This window comes from Prinia subflava, chromosome 12 (assembly GCF_021018805.1).
Source record: "Prinia subflava isolate CZ2003 ecotype Zambia chromosome 12, Cam_Psub_1.2, whole genome shotgun sequence".
NCBI classification, from domain to species: Eukaryota; Metazoa; Chordata; class Aves; order Passeriformes; family Cisticolidae; genus Prinia; species Prinia subflava.
This window is the reverse complement of record NC_086258.1, coordinates 16542780-16565523: the sequence shown is the minus strand read 5'-3', so window position 1 is coordinate 16565523 and position 22744 is coordinate 16542780. Positions and strand designations below refer to the sequence as shown.

The 22744-nt window shown below is 38.6% G+C and overlaps 1 protein-coding gene across 1 annotated transcript in view; it reads right to left on the bottom strand.

Annotated features, from left to right (window-relative positions):
* Nucleotides 1-5215: 5215 nt before the first annotated feature.
* Nucleotides 5216-22744, bottom strand: part of CA10 (carbonic anhydrase 10) — a 154259-nt gene continuing 136730 nt past the window's right edge. The window contains exons 6-10 of the mRNA XM_063409695.1: nt 15382-15477; nt 13702-13774; nt 10041-10195; nt 7605-7779; nt 5216-6445 (exon numbers count right to left, since the gene is read on the bottom strand). Of these exons, the coding sequence (XP_063265765.1) occupies nt 6423-6445; nt 7605-7779; nt 10041-10195; nt 13702-13774; nt 15382-15477 (522 nt within the window). The 3' untranslated portion in view covers nt 5216-6422. The remainder of the gene's footprint in view (nt 6446-7604; nt 7780-10040; nt 10196-13701; nt 13775-15381; nt 15478-22744) is intronic.

Genomic DNA, 22744 nt, shown 5'->3' with positions numbered 1-22744 from the left:
GGAAAGACTGATGTCCAGAGGTGACCCAAGGCAGCAGCTGCAGGGAGGAAATGCTGGCTGGTGAGAGGCTCTTGTACATCTGGGGTGGGAGGTTATCACAGCAGAGAGGGATTTCAGCTCCAGGCCATGCAGGATACAGGGAATTCCACTGTCAGCCCTCAGAATTAGAGATACTTGAAACCCAGCCAAAGGCTGCTTGAAGTATTTCAAAATGCCCTTTTCTGTGTACACAGTGCTTTTAATGTGCAAACAGTCGCAGGAAGTGGATGTTGCCACCACTTGTTTTTTTAAAATAAGCTTCCAACAGTTTTTTTTAGATTAGATACAAAACTGGAAAGCAAAACAAACAGAAACACAACTTGACATAATTCTGAATTACAGCACTATGCCACTGAGCCATCAAATAAGCAATAGGGGCTTTTTTTTTCTGTGTTCTTCCTTGTTTTAAAACCGATTCAAGGTCATGGTTTGAATAGAAAAGTAATTGGATTTGAGACACCATATGTTGTGGGATGCTTATGACATCCCTAATGAATGTTATAAGGGTACTACTTCCAAAAAAGTGTTGACATTAGCATTGTAATGACTGTTGACATGAAAACTTTCATTAAGAGAAACATCTTGAAGTCAGTCTCATCTGATTTTTTTCCTTCCTCTCTTCCACCCATCATGATAAGATGCCCACTCCTAAGACACAAAGGGCTTTGCTTACCTTGCCAGGCTCCAGCGTGTCACAATCACTCACCAGACTTTACTGCCCTCTCACAACACCTCCTGATTCACAGTGACAAATCCTACCCTATAAAAGCAACCAGACTGCATTGCTGTGTGTCTCTGGTTAGTCATTTCACAGTATTTATGGTGCTGCTTCCACACAATGTTATTTCTATGCTCTGTTTTGTAAATCAACTACAGGTAGACTCTGTTAAAAGAAAATACATTTTCAAGGCAGTCAAGTTTGGAGAAGTTTCTTTTTTTGTGTTTGTCTCTTTCAGTGTTTTTGTCTGAGAAGCACAAAGGTGATCTCAGATTTGTTCCCTTCTTGCTTGGCAATGTAACTTTGAAGAATCCTTCATGTAAGGAACCTTAATATCATTTGTGCAGGATCTGTTCCTCTCCCAAGTGTCCCAAACAAGCAAGTTTCTCATTAATTTGTGAAAAATTATCATAAGACTGCAAATAAAGAACAAATATAGGAAAAAGAATTTGATACTATTATTCTCAGGTGTTAACATCAAAGAGGTAATAAAACATACAAAAATTCTGAGTAACCACACAAACAAACATCATAAAGGAGCAAACTGTTACAGTCTAACAATCCAACTCCATTCCTGCTTTGAGATGTTTCCTTTCTCATCCATTTCATGTGTGTAGCAAGATCACAATCCTTCCCAAATCACAGTGCAGCATTAGGGGTTGTAAATAGAGCATTCACAGTTTAGTTATTGCTGGTTGCAGTTTCTCTAAACTTGAACCTGGCCTTAAATTTCTTCTGTTTCCATGGTTGCTTGCACTGGCTGGGAATGACAATGCTCTGTCAAAATGGAATGTTGGAGCCTGTACTTTGGAGTCCCAGTGATTTAGTTTTAGTTTTAGTGTCTCAGCTGCCCATCTGTGTGGGAGGAACATGGGCAGCAGTGGGGTGAAATTTGTGTCAATGGAGTTCCATTTTTGTATCTCTTCTGCAGCTTGAGGAACACAGATATAAATAAATGTTTAATGAGAGAGGCCTCCAGGATTGTGAAACTTTGGCATGAATGACAAAAATGTCACTATTATTACTCCTAGTGCTGTCAAATTTAAATTATGTCTGAAAGGAGGCTGCAAGCTAAAATCAGCTTGCTGCTATATTGCTGCATCATTAAGGGAAAAATTCAGGGCAGAGGGAAAAGATTGATGTTTTCTCCCAAATTCTGTTTTCTGCCACTGTGCCTATGACTTTCTATGTTGTCTTAACATTCCTTCATAGGATTTTTATCGCATATTTGAATATTAATATATATCCTCATCATGTTGACATATTCCCTTCTCTTTACAATGTGGGGTTGACAATTGTTTTTTCATCCAGCACATTAAATTTGGCACTTATCCAGGAGTCCTTCAGGGCAGCTCTGCAGGGATAAACTTCCAGGGAGTTTCTACTAAAGCTCAGGTAGCACAGAAGGACAGCAAGTGGAGCAAGCATGGGGCATTTCTGGTGATTTTTTTGCAGAATCCTTGAGCAAGGGTCACAAAATCTGCCAGGTGGGTTCACAAAATTCTTGACAGGGCACACCCAAATGGGCAGTTGGGAAGAACATTCTGGCCCTGATTCAGCATCACCTTCCCTTGACCAGGTCCAAACATGGTCCTGGTGCCTTTGGACAAATGCCATGGGTGCAAATACCTGAATGCTTCAGAAAGTGGGAGTGAGGTGTTGGCTGTCTCCTTGTGCTGGGAATGCCCACCCAAGGCTGAATTTCATAGCCTTGACCTTCCCTCTGGGGCAGCTACATTATTTTCCACTCTTACTTTGTTCCCCTTGGATTTACTTTTGGCTCCAACTCTTTCTCCCCTAATGGGGTGAGAGCATCTGCCTAAATTCATAAACTGCATCGATATTTTTGCTGTTTTTCTAATACTTTTAAGGATTTCCTTCTCTATTCAAAAAGTGTTATTTTCCTGTCCTTAGAAGATCTATTATCCTGTTTTTCATTTTCTGTTCTGAGTATGGGTTTGACACATCTTTAGGTATTAGAATAGAAGCCTGACACTGTAGGAAACAGAAAATGTTTGCCTGCATTACATTTCATATTATAAATGGTGCTTATACAGGCTCCTTGAATAATTTTACAGTGTGCTGTTGAGAACTGTGCTGAGCCATTTGCCAGTAAATCAGCATCTCTTACAGTAAACTTTGCATGCTTTGTCAGCCACTATATCTGGGGAATAAAATCTAATTTAAAAACTCCAAACATGGAGCAGTTACAGCTTATCTCCCTGAAAAACTTACAGTGTTTTGAGTTTAGGAACCAAATATCTGGATTTTTTGGGGTGCAGTGTTCAGTAATAAAGCTTTGAGATGTAAAGTAAAATGTGCAAAACATCTGCCTTTTGCTACAAATCTGGTATCTGCAATAAAATACATTGGCCATTTGCAGTTTTCCCTTTAGTTCCTGACTTTTGTGGAAGACTCACCTCCTGAAAGCTGCAACATTTTCAGCTTTGTGTCAGTTTAGGAGGCAACATCCTGAAAGGAGCATCTCCTCTAAAGAAGGCAGGATTCAGCACTCCTCCCCCACCAATGATACCAAAGGAATTTTTTTGAGGAAAGTGAAAAAAAAAACCCTGTTTATTTAACACACAGAGTGCACGCAGACACAGGGGGGAAAGAAAAGAATAATGTTAGGTATTAAAACCTTCTGGCTGTGGAGAAAGCTGATGGATTGGAGAGTTCTGCTTGGCTTCTCCTGAGATCTGGAGCTGGGGTGCAGTGACCTGGGGCCTCCCCACCATGGTCTGTTCTCATCTGAGCCAAAAAGTTCCAGAAGAAGCCACAGCAATCACCAGAGAAGCTGTGTGCAGTCCCATATGCAGAACCTTTACTGCATTGCTCAGAGCTGCTTCTTTAAGAGAAGGGTGCTGGTGGAAGTAATGAGGAGTGAAATCCCCAGAAGATGAAAATAGGAAGAGCAAAGGCAGGTTCTGTTAGAAGCAGGGAGGATTCTGAAGTTTTATCCTGGTGTATTTTTTGTTTTGTTTTGTTTTGGTTTTGTTTCTGGTTTTGTTTTGTTTTTTTTCTTTGTTTTATAATAAATGTCTTGAAAGATCCTACTGTTTGACATACAAAGTATCTGAACAACTGGGACTGGATGTCTAAATGTAAGCACTACTGGAATAGACAAAACACTTAATTCCAAGTTTTATTTGGGTCTATTTCTGCTGCAAACTATAACAAAAACCTAAGCAATTCATGGCAAGATATGAAATCTTAACTCACAAAATTGAGTTGGAAATGTTGACAAATATATTTGTGGTGTCCCAGTATGATTTCCCAGTATGATGTCCCAGTCCCTTTCTCAATTTGCAGGGTTAATCCAAAGCACAGCATGATTCCTTCCTAGAACTACTCCCTTCTATCACAGCTCTCCCTCCCCTTAAATCCTTTCTATCAGCTTTCATTAAAATAGAAAATAGAGTTTTTTACTTATTACAGAATTTATTATGGAAGCCTGGCTTGTCTTCCTTACCTTCTGTCACTGAAAAACTTGGACCAACAACTGCTGGATATTTATCCAAAAATATAGATTGATGCATTGTGGATTTTATGTTCTCAGTAACTTTACTCTGCACCCTAAGTGAAGCTTAAAGGACACTAAAAAAGTAGGAGAAACAAGTTTATAAGTTACAGATCACTTAAAAATATTGAAGGCCTGTGACTTCCATTGTTTTTCAGATTTTATTAGCTAGGTAAACCTTGAGGTGGAAATTTTGCTTTTTCCAATTACAGATTTTGACACTATTAATCTACAGTGAAATACTCACTGTGTGACATCTCTGTGGTTGTGTTGTGGATTTTCCCATCACTGCATGGCATTGGAAGTAATTTGAAATGCTTCAAATGAAATAACTTGAGGATCAAGTATTTTACAATACACAAACAGGATCCTGGGAATTAAACACCTTGAGGATCAGGTAATTTATACGTGTGCTGAGAGGATCCTAGGCCAGGGTCACCAGTCCAAGACCTGGTGCAGACAAGGCACCCTTGTGCCAGCCCTTCTCACCCAAGCCTTCCCTGCACCTTGCACTGAGCAGTTGAAATGTTGACAATTTTGGGTTCCTCAGTTTTCCATCCTGAGGGTCCCCTGAAGGCCACTCCTGGCCTCTTCTAACTTTACAAGCTGCAATCTTTCCAAACAACAGACTCTTGACTTTCCTGTCAGGTGCTCCTTGCACTGTTCTCCTCAGGCACAGATAAAACAGCATTTTTGTCACATTAAAGCTCCCTGGCTGTTCCCTCACACTTCTTGTAGTGCCTGTTCTTCCATTTGGTGCAAACAATCTCTTGTTGCCAGAGCATTTTCTGGCTTCATCTTGCTTTCTGTGAACTCAAGTGTGGTACAATGTGAGCATTAGGGATGGGAGATCATGAGGCCTTGACCCCTCTCCAGACCGAAAGAAAAACCAACCTGAAAAATCCCTCAGTATTCAAGAAGGTCAAACATGCGCTGTGTGAACTTGTTAAACACATTTATTGAGTTCTTGACAGTAACCAAACACAGTGAATGACCAGTATAAATAAGAAAAAAAGGCATTTCCTTTTACTTGGTCAGCTCCTGCTTTATCTGTAAAGAAAAAATATCCCTTTCACCACCAATTTACAGGACTGAATGTTTTTCCCAATAATGGCTTCAGCAAGGAAAATGACAATTTTAAACTAAGATATGTTTCAACTGCTTTCTGCTTCTGAGCCCAGTTCCTGTTAATGATGGACCAGAAAGTAAAGTTTTACCACCTCTAAGTGCATTCCCAATTGTCATTAACTCACTTGAATGGACTGCAAACAAAGAAATGATGTAAAAATAAAAGAAAAAAACCAAGAAAAAAGAGAAAAACACAAGTAATGCATCCACAGGTAGTAGAGGCTTGTTATTTCAGAAAGGAAAAGAGAAATCAAAGGTAGTAGAGGCTAGTTGTTTCAGAAAGGAAAAGAGAAATCAAACTTAACTAAATTAATTTGTTAAACACATTTATTGAGCTGTTAACAGTAATCAACACAATGTATGGTCTGTTGTAAAACAAGAAACAGAAAATGGATATATTCTGATTTTTCCAAATCCTACTACACATATGTAACAGAGGGAAATATTTCAATTTCCTTTATATTCTGCAGTGATTTATTTACAATACTTATCTCTCAAAGTCTGTCCCTTTTTAAATCAAATTAACAGAAAGATCATAACCTAGAAATAAGTTTCCTTTACAGTAATCTTGTTCTGTCTTGTCAGTATCCATGAATGGTAGTGAAATAATGAGAGCTTTCCAAGGATTACTTGGCACACAGAACACAACTCCACTTTGATGCTGTACTGAGCCACCTTTTTTCATTTTTTTTTTTTTTTCAATTGAGGGAGGGGAGGGAGAAGAGGAAGAATTTCACATGTACAAAGGCTGAGAAGTCTTTCTTTGTGACTAAATTAGTTCAGGAAAATCGTAATCACATTTACTGTAATACTTTCTCTTTGCTTTGCTTTGTTTTGTTGTGTTTTTAGATGGCCACCAATCACATGAATGAATTTGGAGGAGTTTCCAGTATGGCAGCTCTTTTCCCACAGCACGTGGTGCTCGTGAGCCCAGAGAGGGAGGTTGGGTGCGTTGCAGATGATGTCAGTTCCCAGAAGGAGCATTCCACTGAAGATTTGGATTCTGCCTGCTCTGTCTCATTTGAGGAGCCATTCATTTACTGGAAGAGAAACAAACAAAAGCAATTATGCTTTAATAAACTTCAAATATGAAACCAGTTGAACACTATGAATCAAATTGATTTAACACTGGATTAGACACTTAGACAAAATGTCTTTAAAAAGTCAGGAGGTTCAGTTTCCTCCTCTATCTAGAAAAGAATTAATTCTGAATGACTGTTTCTTTGAAGTATTGCAACACAGTCATCTGCCTTGCTGCTGAAAATGTCCTTTTTTTCCTTCAGTGCTGCTCCTTCATAATGATGATGTTACTGCTGCCAGGGCACTTCCACACCATTATTTCAGGCAACACAGCTCAAAGATGCATGAGACATTAAAGCTCAGTTGTGAGCCTCAGCTGTGGCAGTGTAAGGCTCTAGCTGCAGGTGACTGAGCTGCTTCATTGTTTATATCCACAGCTCCACACAGCATTTAGCAATTTAGGTGTTTGTTGTGGTGCACCTGGAAGTGAAATTAAGTCTTATCAATCATTAATTTTGTTTCAGATCAGTTGTCGTCAAGACTAGCTCACCCTCCTTTGTGGGTGAGTAAACCAGAGCAAAATGCACTTTGTAAGGCAAGAAGACTTTAAAATGAGGCTAGAAAACCAAGGGCCTGCTGTATTTACTTCTAAAAAAACCTATTAGATGTCCCAGGCTGGTTTTTTGTCATGCTTTTACCTGTACATTTACTCATCTATTTCAAATGTGTGGCACTTGACTGACACAGTTATGTTGCTGTAGGACACAAAATGAACCACACTGACTCCATGAATCCTCAGAAGGCTAGAAAGAGAGTTTATTCAAAAATGTGATTTCTTTATATACTATTTACAGAGACCAATATAATTGGATGGGCAAAGTTAACAACTCTTCAGCCACACTGGTCAAGCCAGAAGGCCATCAAGAAGTCCCTCCTCTAAAAAGAATGAATAACATAGATATAGTTAACAAAACATCTCTTTTTGTGTACAGCAAATCACCTGGGAAAGAAATTTCACAACCCAAAACATCTCAGACATGAAATCAGGGCTACACAGTTATTTCCCCATATCTGGAGTTTTATGTGTTTTTCTTTATGTGTCTTTTTATGCCCTTGGATGTCTCAAAGAAAGGAGCTCAGTGAAAGCATAGAAAGGGTTATTGTGGGGGAAAAATGTACCTCTATACTGTAGTTTCTGTGCTCTATTGTTTGGACAATCTTTTCCCTGTAAACTAAAGTTGATGTTGGTTCGGATACATCGATTGTTGAGAGGCTGGACTGGTCTGAAATTGTCACTCATGCTCAGAAATATCTGTGATGGCTGGTTCTGGCTTAGTAGTCGTAAAGAATGCATCTATAAAGACAAAAAAAGGGTTTTTTTAGTGCTGGTCTTTCTGTAAGTAAACAACATACAACACTGTTAAATAGATCAGTTAATAAAGAAATAAAACAGAATGTCAGTGAAACAGAATTTCAGTAAAACAGAATTTCAGTGAAACAGAATTTAACTTTGACAGTTTGTAGTCAGAGTTAACTTAAAACCATTCCTTCTGTGCTCCTCTGTTTCTCAGCCCCATTTTAAATGAGAGTAACCAGTTCTGTGGGGAGTGAATGAAAACAGTATTGAGGTGTCCTTGGGTGAGCTGGAGAGTGATGGAATCCACAGTGCTGGGTGGCAGCAGCTGGTACAGAGCAAATGAACTTGATGAATGACAAGAGGCAATTTCCTGAATTTTGTAGCTATCAGTGCAGCTTTCAGATGAGAACCCACAGATTTGGTTTGTGTTATTCAAGAACCAGGTAAGTGCAGGCTGGATGGGAAGGAAAACTGACAGTGATGCTGCTGAAGTCATGAAATTAATGATGTTAAAAAGTGAGAGCCTCTTTTTGCTGACAGGTCTGTCATGGTGCTATCTCTGCTGTGACTGTGAGTGTTCCTACAGCAGACTACAGCCTTCTTCTGAGATGGTTTCACAGCTCAGAGGGAAATCCTGAATCACCCTGTGCATCCAGCACTGGTTGGCAGAAATGGCTGTTACGGTGACTGTGCAATTCTTAATTGATTCAAGTCAAGCAAAATCAGAGAGGGAAAAAAAGTTTCAAGTTACAAACCAGAAATCCTCAATATTTTTGTTTAAAGATATAAAAACAAATATTTCCCATGTCAGTGTACAGCCTAAGGGGTTTGTTTATGGCTTTTAGTGGGAAAATCCAGTAGCTTGGTTTAATGTACTGGAAGTCTATAACAGCTTCTAGAGAAAACTTGAGTTAGGCATTGCTTTTTCAGTCTGAGTCCACAACATAATTAGTAAGTATTCCTCAGAAGCCATTTACAGCATTAATAATGGAGGATATAACTAAGTATTAATGGAGGATGTGATTAACCATTAAAACATGACAAGGAGCAAGTATCATGAGGTTATAACCCATAGGTAGCAGCACAGACTAGAAATATTCTAACCCTTATTTTGCACATTAATGTTGGACCAAAAAATTTTGCTTGTAGGAAAATATTCAGGTCCTTTTTTTGAAAAGTTCACAATATTGATCATTTTTGCCTGTGGTCAGCTGTGTCATTCTCCCAAATCACCCATTTAGAAAAGAAACAAAATGATTTCTCTGCCTCCAGACTAAACTGGACAGAAGGAATATCACAAAAAAAAAGCAGCTTAGGCTTTTAAAAGTCATCTTATTTACGATGTTAATACGATTTTAAATCCCAAAGTGATATTTAGGGTTGTTTTCTTGCTCCTCATTTCATTTCTCAGGCCATGTTTCTTCTGCTGCCTGCTTGGGGCAGGCAGATGGTGGTTCAAGTATTCCTTGGGGTTCCAGCAGCAGGAGAGGAGGTTTTAGTTCAGCCTACAGCTCTGCAGACAACTTACTGATGGAAACTCTGAAGAGGAGAGCAAAATCAGTGCTAAATTTGCTGGTTTCTGATGCCAGGCATTGGATTGTAAGCAAGTTGTACAGAAATATATTTTTTGAGATTTTTCTACCTGTGTGTTTCCTCAGCAGCTTCCTTTTGGATGTGAAGTTGTGTTTTCTCTTGTATAATTTCTCCTGCTTCTCTCTAATGGGGGCTTCAGTATAACAATCTGATTTTTCCAAAGGTATTTGTTGTGTGTATCCTGTAATTTTATTCTGTACCAGAAAGCATTTGCTGATTTTATTCCTAGGAGGCTCCCGATACTGTATCTGTCACATTATTGTGCTATTGATATGTGTTTATTCAGACCTAGGAATGGCCTCTGTTGTCCATAATAACCTCAGTTATGTTTGTACAACACTGCTGTACTTGTTTTAGAGTCCCCAGGTAACTGTTCACAGCATCACAGAATGGTTCAGTTGGGAAGAGACTGCTGGAAACCATTTAGTTCAAACCCTCATGGAAAACAGGGCTCCCCTCAAAGTTTGTGTGTGTAGACACTGACAGAGCTCTAAACAGCTGACTTTTTTTTTTGACAAAAAAACTCTTCAATGCTTTTGCAAATTGTATAAATTGCATGCAGAAATCCCTACAGCACAAGGGTTGAATCTAATGTAAAGCTATTAATAATATGTTTAAAATAATATTTTGTACCTATTGTAGATTGAATTTGTAAATTGCTTTACCTGCATCCTTGTTATGTAGACAGGTTTGTTCATTATTATCCAGCTTGCTGTTTCATAGCAGGGTGGAATTGTCATTGACCCATCATATGTAATGAAACTAGATGTCTCTGGATAAAGTTCCTCAATATTAAGCCCCTGTAGTAAGTATGCATCGTCTGGAGAACAGAGGACAAAACAGCTCAGGTAAAACAGCAGCAGCAAAAAAGAAACAAACCAACCCAAACAAAACAAAAACTAAACCAAACCAAACAAACAACACCGCCCTTTTCTTGTCTCCTCATTCCAGAACATGGTGCTGAGTTTTAGCAAAGAATGAAGTTGAACAGATGCACATTTCTGGATGCTCCAGCAGTTTAGACAAGAATGACACAGCAACATCCCCAACCCTGCTGGCTGGAGATTCCCATTCACACCCTGAGAGTGAGCACAGGCTCTCACAGGGTAACCCTGAATCACATTTAGGGACTGCAGTCAAATACATCTTAAAGTTGCACTTATTGATTGAGATGCAGAAGCATTTGGAGAATGCCAACTTTCCATCTTTTGGGGTGATTAACAATTTTTTGCTCAACAAAGCCTCAGGAAGGCCAAGAGAGTTAAAACTTAATTGCCCTTCTGGCACAAGAGGAAGTTCCAGTTGATGCATGATGATAAAACTGCTCCATGAAGCCTCCTGGCCTTTCATATGCACAGTGGTGTGCCAGCTCCCTAGAAAACTGAACTCCAGGTGGAAAGCTTGCTGGGAAGCAGTACCAGGGCCCCTGCCTTTATTGTAAAGCTCCCTGGGAATTAATGAGGTGTATTCCTCTGCAACAGAATTTATTCTGTGGATATGTACCAAAATATAATGAGATATGGTTATATCTTTTGAAATTCATCAGAATTCCTCAGTGTTTTCTGTACTACCAGCACTAATTCTCCTGGGTAATGCTTGCCCTGCAGTACTTTTGGCAGTGCTGCCAAAGCTAAAACTCAGATTTTTCTGCCAAATCTTAGGCCGTAGGAGCTCATCCACTTAGGGATAAATATATTTTATTACTGATACACTGCTGCTTGTGTGTGTCTCAGAGAAGGCTGGGGTGGTTATGATTTGTAGCATTGTGAGATCTCTTTGAACCCTTTCATTTGTGTTTGGTGTCTCCAATTTGGTTCATTTGCAGAGGGAACATTAAAATGTAGGCAATAAAAGTGCACACTGAGGTGTGTTCCCTCTTTCAATGCTCAATATGAGCTGGCAGAGAAATCCAAATGATCAAGGAAGTGTATAAGAGCTAAAAAAGAAAGGCATAATTTAACTTGAATTTAACATACTGTAGCTGAAGGACATAACTTAGATAAGCAAAAGACCTGTCTGGTACAATCTAATGGGGAAAAAAAAGGCTGCAGACTAATGTCTTGGGCAACAGAAAATCAAAGAACACAGAGCAAATGTGACCTTCCTTTTTTTTTAACACAGCAAAGTCAACAAGGTACAGGGGTTTGGGGCAACAATATTGGCAGCTGCAGCATCAGTGCCCCTAAAATGGCAACTTATTGAGGAATAATAAAGCAGTTTTCTTTTGAGATATCCACACAGCTTCTGACTGAAGTCTGCTTGAAAAAACCCTTGTTTCAGCTTGTCACAGTAGATTCTTTGGGCTGCAATAACAGAATAAAATAAACATTTAAAATCTCCTTAAAAATTCCTTGGGGTCCACTTTACTTCACTGTAGCCATTAATATCTAAGAGTACAGATTTCCCTTTTAATACTCTTCGCCTGTGGAAATTTCATGCAGCAGGAGAGACAGCACTTAATTTTGTTGCTGTTCTTAAAAAAACAACAACCAAAACCCTTTATTTATGTCATGAACTGTCCTGACTCTGAGCCAGTGCTCCATTTATCATTCCCTCCATGCTCCTCCTGAGCACAAGGGGCCTGGGCATTTTGTTAGCACCGTGCTGAGTATTGACTTCAGGAGTGGAGCCCTAAAGCAGAAGCTGAAAAACCCCAGCTGCTGAAGGCACACGAGAAATCCTTGCAGTGTAAGAGGTAAAATTAGTTTTCAGCAATGATGCTATAATCCATCATGCAAGACAACTGCAAAATTACATTCAATAACACTTTCATGTTCCCAATTTACACTAAAAATTCCCAGTCAATACTTGTTACTACAGTAAGTAACCCAATGCCCTGTGGAATATTGTATGCATTGTGTCTACCAGGGGTTTAATTTTAATGGATAAACTTAGTGAAAACAGTGGTTTAAAAATTAAAGCAAATCAGTAAATCACTGCTTTTCCAGCCTGTGTTTTGTGTGTTCATCTTCATGCAAAATTTCATTTAGTAAACCCAAATTAGATGTGATTTGAATTGTGTTCCCCTTGTAAGGAGACAAAACAAGCAATGGGAGGTTGTGGGACACTGACAGCTCCAGAGAGGAGGAGTTCCTACTGTAAATGCAACACACAAATGAAATATTTGGTATTGGGAGGGTGTGGCCCCATGGGAGAACATCTGGCTGGTTCCCAGACAGAGGCTGGGAATATGGAATTTGTGTGTGAAAGAGCTGGAAAAGGCACACACAGCCTTAATAAAAATTCCCTCTTTCCAGGATGCTGCAGGTAGGCAGGAAGCTCTTCCAGAACAGCCTTGCTCTGTTTTTGCAAGGAATAAGGACAAGCAGTTTAAAAATGGGTCTGATCTGCTTCTTCCATGCAGAGAGGACAATTGACACTGATAGAACAATCTGGAAAAAATATCCTGAGAAGACTCTCTCTTTTCTTCCTTTCCATAGGTATTGTAGAGAACTGAGTTTTATTATCACAGGAGCCTCTCATTTGGAGCAAAGATGTAACAGGATTTGTTAGCTGTCAGGTAAAATCAGAGGAACATCAGTGGGTGAAACGTGTGTGTTGCACGACAGGACAAGGAACTATTTGTGTTACCAGCTTGCTGTGTACTTTCTGAAAGTTAAATTCTGGTTTTGTTAAACTTACAAATTTAATAGCAACTTAGAATATTTGACAAAGGAAACAAGGTTTTCAGGAGAAGAGGTTTAATTAGTTATATATATTTTTCATTATTTTCTCTAAAATACCTTAATTAAGCTCCAGTTTTCCACAAGGTCAATATACAAACATAGAATTATTGAAGATCATCAGTTAAAGGCTTTTCAAATGTGAACACAACAAATATAAAAGCTTTGTCAATGACCTCTTTATATCTTTTAAATGCAGCAGTAGCTGAATAGAAATGTTGTAACTTTTCTGTACAAAAAGAAAACACTGATGAATATTAAATCCAGTTAATGGTGCAGCATCTTGACATAACCACATCCAATATAATCCAGGCTGCTCCACATGTCCCTTTTACTGCTAACAGTAGGCAGTTTCTCCTGAGCATTCTGTGTGCATACAGTATATGTATGTGCCAAATATAATTTCATTAATCTGTTGTTGCACCTCCAGACATAAAACAGATTTTGAAGTTCAAAATTCATTTGATAAAATGATGACCTAACGAGCTTTTACACATTCCTGAGTTTATCATGCAGGGTTGCTGGCAATGCAAAACTGGAATTTCTGCCCATAATGAAATGACTCTTGTTTCAGGATCACTAAATGTGTTATTTGATTCTGAAAGAACACAGCTGTTACCAGAGGAAATGAAAAGAAACTTACTCTTATACGTTATTCTCGTTATGGTGTCTCTGTTAAGCATACGATTTAGAAATGGATTTGATGATTCAGATACCTACAGAGGAGAAAATGCACAATGTCAAAATCTTCTCACAAACATTTCCTTGCCAGAACTGCAGCTCTGCCATTTGTGCACACACATGCTCACTCTCTGACACTCCTCCAACTGGGTTCTGCCTTTTCTTCATTGTTGTGGGAGAAGGAAATAATTACTGACTGGTTTTTCTAATGAAGCTTGGTAGAAAGTTCATAAAATACATAAAACACAAGGATGGGAGAACAGGGTGAACAGAAATTCATGCCTGAATAAAAGCGTGAGCACAAGTTTCTTCTCCAACAGCTCTGATGAAATTTGCAGGTGGTTGATATATTTGGCAGGATTTTAATTGGTATTCTATTATTTTATTTATTGATAAATTCATTTCCTTGCAGCAGGCTATTTTAATTGCAAATTAAAGCTCTCTTCCTCTGGTTTATGTCTGGATAACATATGAGGTAACACCTCATGTTCAGGTGGAACATTCCATGTGTCAGATTCTGCCCCCTTGTTGCCTCTTTCCTGTTGCTCAGCAGCCCTGGGCACAGCCTGGTCCATCCTCTGACACATCCCTGCAGGTAATTCTAAATATTGACAAGATTCCCTCTGTCTCCTCTTTAATTTTTCCCTTTTTCATGAATGCAGATCAGATTGTTGGGTCATAATACAATACATTTTGGACGGGAAAAAAAGGCAGACTAAATATCTTTCTTAAATATTAGACCTGTGTGAAAATTGGCCTTTTATATCTAATTATTCAGTATGCTCTGTGAAATGCACACTTTTAATTCTGAGGTTAATGCTTTGTTAGGACCTTTATGAAATGGGATTAGAGATTTAAGGGGAAGTAATAGATATCCCATACCTAGGGTGGGATGAAGTGAACTTCAGCATTACTCAGAAATACAAACTTTTTTATACTGGTGAAACAGACACACATAATGGCAGAATAATAACAGTTTTTGGAGGGGAGAAATACATTTTTTATATAAAATGAGAGAAGAGGTTTCTCCAATGTAATTAAAGAGGTTTGGGAAAACCATGAAGTCTTGAGTTCAGTGTTAGATCACTATAAACTATAGACTTAACTGTGTACCTTGAATGCAACAGGATGGAGACAAAACATTCACGTCTTTTTAACTCAGTGAAATGGAAGATAACTACTTTTAGAAGTTCTACTTTTAACATTCTTTCAGTTTTGAAAGTTTTAAGATGTTTTAAATAACACTGACAAAACCTGATTTTGCTGGCTTTGACACATCAGTATGACATGCCCTCTTTCCCAGGGCCCCAGCCTACTGGAAGAGATTTGGATGAATAACATGAAAAAGACACTAAATCTGCAAAGCTAGTAACTTCTGCCATAGCCATTAAAGTGTTATGAGTGAAGTTTATGAATGTAAAGGGTTTTTTCCTCACCTTGCTTATCCCTTCTAATTTCCCTTCTGTTGTAAAAGCTTTGGAGCAGAGATGGTGTGCTCAGTTCAGGATGAAGCTGTCTCTGGATTCCAGGTCACAGCCTCTGGGCATTGCTGTAGCATAATGAGGAGTCTAACTCCTACATTTACAGTTCAGGGAAAAGTGTACTGTCTGTATATTGGGAATCTGCAGCACAGAATACTTACTTTCATAAATATGGAAACTACCACCAACCCGTTAGGACTCTTAGCAGCTTCTGTGACATTTGCATACAGCTCGTGGTTATAGTGGATCAGCTGAACCTACAAAACGGTGAAGGGAAGGATTGAAATTAAAATTACAATTAACCAGTGGCAAATCATCCCACACAGTGTTTGCAAATACTCCCCACACACTTCTTGGTGTGTATCACAATCCCATCTCTGCTTTGGGTACTTCGCAGCAAGGTGATTTTCCAGGCATTTGCAGCACGTGTCATTTTAATATTTTCATTCACCATCTGGCTCCAGCTGGTGCAGGATCAGCGTGTTCTCCTCTGAATTTCCAGCCAGTGAATTCACTCACATGCAGTTACAGACTGCTCTGCAGGGGCTGACATCCCTTCCCTGTTCCAGCAGCACTTCCATGGGCACCACGTTATCTGTGCTCTGCAGCCTCAGGCCAAGCACAGAGGAACCAGGGGTTGAAATATTTGAGGAAATATATGGGATATGAGTTTGGAACTGTTAAAACCACCACCCACAGAATTCAAAATACTGATATTCACTGGCTCCAGATTCTGAAAACTTGGTTACAGATTTCCTACAGTTAAGCAGTTACTGTATTTTTTTGACCAGGTTCTCTTAGCTCCTGCAGCTTTCCTTCTGCTTTTTGGTTTTATGATTTGCTGGAACTTCTAAATTTCAAAGGCACAGTTACCTTCTCTCACTGCCTATGTAAATGTCTTACCCAGAACCTTGACATTTGATTTGTCTGGGATCACCAGACACTGTTACCATTTACATTGCAATTTGTAGCTTTTTTTTTTTTTAAAAAAAAAAGAGATTAACAAATGTAATGAATTCCCGTGACAGTCAAGTACTTCTGAACAGATGAAAGGCTAGTCAGCTTTACTTAGCCTAAAGATCTTTCTTAGTTTTAAATTAGAAATTAGAATTAGAAAAGGCAGGTTCCTGTTCTGGCATTGTCAGAGTTGCAGCAGCCTGATGTTCACATTTAAAAATCAGATCTGTCTTTCATGTGCTGATACTTCTAAAGGCTGTCCAGAGAAATTTCTGGACTTACACATTGTGAAGCAGATCAGGATTAACTTGGTTTATATCTGGCAATTTTTGTAACTGTACAAATGTTCCAAAACCAAGACTGCCACTAAAGAAATGTCATTATAATGTGCTGTCCAAGTTCATAATAAGGAAAAAAACCCAACCCCTAAACCTCACTGAAACAGGGTTTAATGCCTGTATTGGTTAAATTGTCTTTTGGGTGAATGTGAGGTCTGGTTATTCAGTACTGAAACAGAACTGTGAGGGTTTTTTTCTGCAGGAATGATCTCTTCAGGATCATTACACAGACTAAACCTCACTTTGCCACCCAAAGATGTAAGTCCACCAATCCATGTGCTGCTATGAATTATAGCAGGATCCCAAGTTACGTGTAACTTACACCGTTTATTATCTCAGTCCAAGATAACAGAAGAAATAAATGATGTGTTCAAACAGTTCTATTTTCCACATTCTACCGTGACTGTAAAATGCATTTTTCATTTAAGTAAATCTTACAAGCTTTATATAAAAGTCCCTCAAGCATTGTCCACTCACCACTCCCCAAATCCCTTTGTGATGCTGCTTTAGTGCTTGGATGTTAATGTAAAAAGGGGCAGTGGAAATTCTGAAAGAGAAAATTTAAACTGGTGTGATCAGAAGATTTTTTGTTTGTAGCTTTGCTATTTACAGCCAGCAGTTCACAGACCAAAAAAATAATGTCAGGGTCGAAAGTACTGCTATGATATGTTAATTTCAATTACTTTTGTCCTGTCTCAATTGGGAACTATGTAAAAAATGTCAAAGGAGCAAATGGGATCCTCTACCAAATTCTGACAGCCAGAAAGCAGGACACGTGAAGGTCTCATACAGAATTAATGAGGGCATTTATTCTGCAGGGCACAGAGGTTATAATGCTCATTAGTCATCACTTTGTGGTACTACTGGACTTTGATAACATCACTCTTCTGGGGACTGGGCACTCACTGAAATTTGTAGCTTAGTCACATATTTGTCTTTTTATGTACAACTCTTTATCCTGGCAGCCAAACTAACTTGTGAATTATCAAGGAAATAAGTTATGAAATCTGCTTTAGACTTGACCACCTCCTGTACAAAGTCCCAGAATAGCAATGAATTAGATAAACTCATTTTATATAACAAACCAAAACGCCCAGTGCAGGAATGGGTAAAAAGAGAGCCAAATTCTCCTTCCACCTATGGGAACCCTGAGTCAACATCAAACTCTTGTTTTGACTGATGCCACTTAGAGAAATAAAACCCCTCAAGTACACACAACCACATACAGGATATTTGTCCCAAACACAGGTCTCAGTGCCTAATGGAGACATTTTTTCCTTAAACCTGTCACTTTCTCTATGTTGGACTTGTATCCTTCTTCCTTGCACCCAAATTAATTTTAAATTTAATTTGGTTTCCATGGTACCATGGTTCAATTCTTTAGCTTTATATTTTTTTAGAAAAAGGTTAACCATCTAAAGAGACATAATTTTCAAAGCTTCTCATATGGAACAGGCTAATTTAGAAAGATTCAAATGAATGAGTGTCTTAAACACAGAATACAACAGGATAAAAAATATAATTCCCTACTAAATTTCCTCTGAGAATAAATTCTTTAAGTTGCCTGAAATACACGTAAGCATTTGGTCTGTATAAAATACAACTGGAGTCTTCCATGAAGGTGAAGCCACATAAGTAAAGTGGCTCATGTATGAAAATCTCACTTTTCAAATGATGACAATGCATTAAAAGCACATCACAAGAAGAGCAGACTTAAAATGCTGAAAGCACCCTTTGAGTTTAGTTGGGGTTTCAGGGCTCAAAGGCAATACTGAATCTTGTTCTAACCTACTGATTTTCTTTGGAAGATTCCCCTTTAAGATTAATTTGCCACAGAACTACTGATACCTCTTTGTTTTCCTGCAGCTACAGAAGCTCTACTTTGCAGGAAAAAGAGGGAATTAAGATTAATTACTCTCTTTTAGCCGATGAAAAACCAGAACGTGGCCTTGTTCCATCACCCAAGAATGTGCCTTGGACCAGAACCAGAATCAGGACCAGAGCTTTTTAGCCTCTCAGCCATGTTCTGCTGCAGCCAAACATGGAGCAACAGGAAACTGTGGGAATTTAGAATATTGCAGTACTTCACACACTTTTTTCCACAGTCCTCTTGGGAATAAGATAATACCCTTTATTCTCATTTGAAGAGTTATAAACATTTTTGAGTCCATAAGTATATTTTATTTGTAAATGACAAGGGAGGTAAAGCATGAAGTAAATGGCAGCAGGGAACAGCTCATCTGTAACCATAATATTTATATTGTGCTGCACTACCTGAGAAACTGTTGGGGTCTCAACTTGTCTCAACTTCATTGAGAGCAAGCACAAAGTATGTATCCAGCAGGGAACAAAAGTAAATTAAATTGTCAAGGAGAAAGGTTAAATGTTTGTTTTGATTCAGAGTTCAGTAAGAACTGTCTAAGATATCATTAAGGAAAATAATTATGCATTTTTGTTTATCCAAAGTTTAATAAAGACAGCAAAAGAAATGTAGTTTCTGCACGGTGGGTGCCTAGAGAGGAAAATCATTTTACTGAGTTAAAAGCTATTAATAACAACAGTTATTCCACTGTTAAAATACAATTGCTTATACAGTTCTTGTAAAACCCTTTGGAAAAAGCAGCAATGTTGCACCACCCAAGAGTTATTTATGGCTTTAATTTTGTGGATATGAACAGGTATGAGATCAGTGCAATTTGTGTGACTGACAAAACTGTTTTTAAAGTTGTCCTAAATGAAATTAAATGTAACCCCAGCTTTGTGGAAAGGCACAGCACCAGCTGTGAGAACATGGACCAGCTCCTCAGAACCTGTGCTCCTGATTTGTCTTGTTTTCCTGGACCAATCCTTGGCAGTGATGCAGGGGAATGTTCTTATCTTTGAAGAACAATTCCATCTTTTCATGCCCAGGGTACTCAACCATTAAATGTTAGTGTCTGACAAGGTGGTTTTACCCACACCCTGATAAATTAATCCTCAGATTTACCTTTTATTCTTTATATTCTATATAAGCCCACAGCAATGTGGTGCTCTTGCTTTGTTAATAAATTGGTAACATGAATGGTACAAGATCACATGTACTTCCAGCAGTTTACTTTGCATTTTAGCAAACTACTGCAGTTTTAAGATCAAAATCTGTTAAAATGATTAACTTTGCTATATTAAACTAAGGAGAAATGCAAGAAAACAGCTGCTCGAAATAATTTTTTATCTCTGACTCTTTGATGTTCTTTTTATTAAAACTGAGGCTATTTAGGCTGTTGCTGACAAATGTGGTTTGTGCTTTGTTTTGCGTTTTACTGATTTTGACAGTTACTTTGTGATTTAAAAGAAATGTATATAAACAACTGGTTTAATACAAAGGCTTGTCATCCACATTTATAGCTAGATGCCAGCAATTGTATTCTACACAAATAAACAATATTAGAATTCTTCTTTCCTTAAATGAATAAGACTAAGAATGCATGGAGGGAACTCATTTTTCTCCTGCTTCTGAGCAGACAGCTGTGTGGAGAAATGCAATAATCGTGCAGTGAAGTGGAAATGCAGTTGAGTTAACTACTCTTGGCTGCAAAATCTACCTTATTAGAAATAATGGCATGCTTGGAATTAGCACTGAGGCTACAAATGGTGTCTAACCACTTTGTTAGAGCAGCTGGTAACAAGAACTAACTAGCTATAAAGGGTGTTCAACAGTGAGCCTTACCCAGCCTTCCTTGGTAACATGTTAACATGGGGTGTTATTTTCAGCATGTATTTTGGCTCCTAAAAATGAATACATTATTATATATATATAAAAAAGGCTCTGCCATAACCTGCTTTAGGGTTGAAGTAGTTAGCTCTAGTTATTTCTTGATGCCATTTGGTTTCTTACACTGATGAGGCTCTAACAGAGCCTTATTCCTTGTTCATATGCAACCACTGCAGCTAGAAAATATATATTAAAAAATATGACCTGAATGAAATGTAGACTATTAAGTCTTTCTCCCTAATATTTATATATACTCTGATTTCTTTCCTAAATCTTACTTTAATTTATTTGCAAATAGGAAACAAGACTAATTACGTAATATTTAAAACTTGATGTTTCTCTTAAGCATCCCCAGGACTACAGTAAAAAGTATAAATTACTGTCTGAAGGGACCAGATTGGCCATGCACATCTCAGAATTTGTTCTCAGGACTTTCACCTTTGTGCCAACAACAAAATAATGAAGTAAATAGGCCAAAAAAGTAAAAGTGAGAGGCTATGGATTCCTAACATCCAAATGCTGCTGGAACTGCTGCAAGTGTCACAACCATTTGTACTTTTTTCCACACAGAAAAAAAATGCAAGGAAAGAAGAATCCAAACTGAGCCCCAGAGGTACAGAGGAGTTCCTTGGGTGCTGGGTGCTGAGTGACTCAGGAAGGGTTTTTGACAGGGGAGTCACTGCTGAGCCAGTGCTCCAAACATGGATAATTTTGGCTGAGCTGCCATTCAACCATTCTTGTCACTTATCGTTAGCAGATGAGCAAGAACTGAGTAAACATAAATAAATGACACTTCCCTGCAATTTGCTCTGTGTGAGGATCAAATTGAAGTTTGAGGCTCAAATGCCTAATGTTGATTGTGTCTTGGCTGATGCAGAATTTCACTGCAAGCTGTAATTTGGCACTGACCCAATCCATCATCTACAGAAGTTTTATCTTAGGAGTGAATAGGGATATTGTAGGAAAAAAAAACACTATTAGATGAGTCTATGATAATTTCTGGATTCATGCAGGATTTTCTGACTAATTTAAATTGTTTTCTCATTTTAAATACAACAGATGCTCAGGCACCATGATGATGAACTCGGTATAAATGCTCCATTTGGTAGATTCAGTTACATGATGGTGCTCTTTATTTCTGCTAGAATTCTGTGTTTCTTTAACAATGAACCCAGAAAGCAGCAGAAAATGGCTCCTGCATGTCAAGAATGTCAGGAAGTGGTGATTGATGCTATTTCTATTGTTCACTGCATTGCCCTGAGACACTGAATACAAAAAATGCCAGAGCAGGTCACTGACAGAAGAATTAGCAGTTCAAGATTAGCAATTAGATTTCTCCAAAATCCACCAGAACTCTCAGTCTACCTCGCCAAAGAACCATCTGTAGTTCCATTTCTGTTCAGGGGCTGGGCATGATGGCAAGGGCAGGCACAGACACATCACAGACTGATGGATAAAAGGATGAGCAAGAAAAAGTTAAGAGATTTTGGTCTAGTGAAAATGACGATCTTGCCCCTTTTGTCCTCATTTCATCATGTACTAAGGAAAAATAAAGTTTAATCTACCTAATGCTAACTAACAAGTTAGTGTCAGGGTTCCAAACCAGAAGCAGAACTAACGCAATTATCAGGTTTTACCTGTTCTCTTGAGCATAGAAGTGTATTGTAAATTCAGAATGTTGTTTTTCTATTTGTGCCAAAAATGAAGCATGGGATTTTATAGTCTTAAAATGGGAGCAATGTGTGTATATGAGGAAAGCACAGAATAAAACTGAGGATGTATTTTGAGAAGTGGTTGGTACTGTCCATTGGAGAAGATGTGGTAGCCAGGCAGGGGCTGGGCTCTTCTCCCAGGTAAACAAGCAACTGGATGAGAGAAAATTACCTCAAGTTGTGCCAGAGGAGGTTTACACTGGATTTTAGGAAAAATTTCTCACCACAAAAGGCTGTCAAGCCCTGGAAGAGGCTGCTCAGGGCAGTGGTGTGGTGGAGTTCCCACCCCACAAGGAAGTGCAGATGTGGCTTTTGGGGACGAGGTTGAGTGTGGCCTTGGAAAGTCAGAGGATAATAATTGATCCTGTTTAAATTAAAAGGTCTTTTCCAACAATTCTCTGTTTTGTTTTTTTTTTTCCTCATGCTTTTCTTTCAAGAGTCTCCTTCCAGTTTAATGACTGTGTTGCTCACCTATGACTTAAAAAAACCATGTTCAGGTCTTACTCTGCCTTTGAGCAGATCTCCCTGCCATCTCTGCCCAGTTTGTCAACTCCAACATGGGAATAGCTTCATTTTTCTCCAGTATCAATATTGTGAGAGGCTCAGGTGTAACATTATTGGTATTGGGGAAAGCATCTCAATAATGAATGCCATGTTATGGAGTTCAGTCTGTGTCATTGATCCATGACAAGGACAATTTGTGACACATCACCCATAAAAGGCAACAAAAGAAGATCAGAACTTAAAATAGTTCTGGGAGAAGACT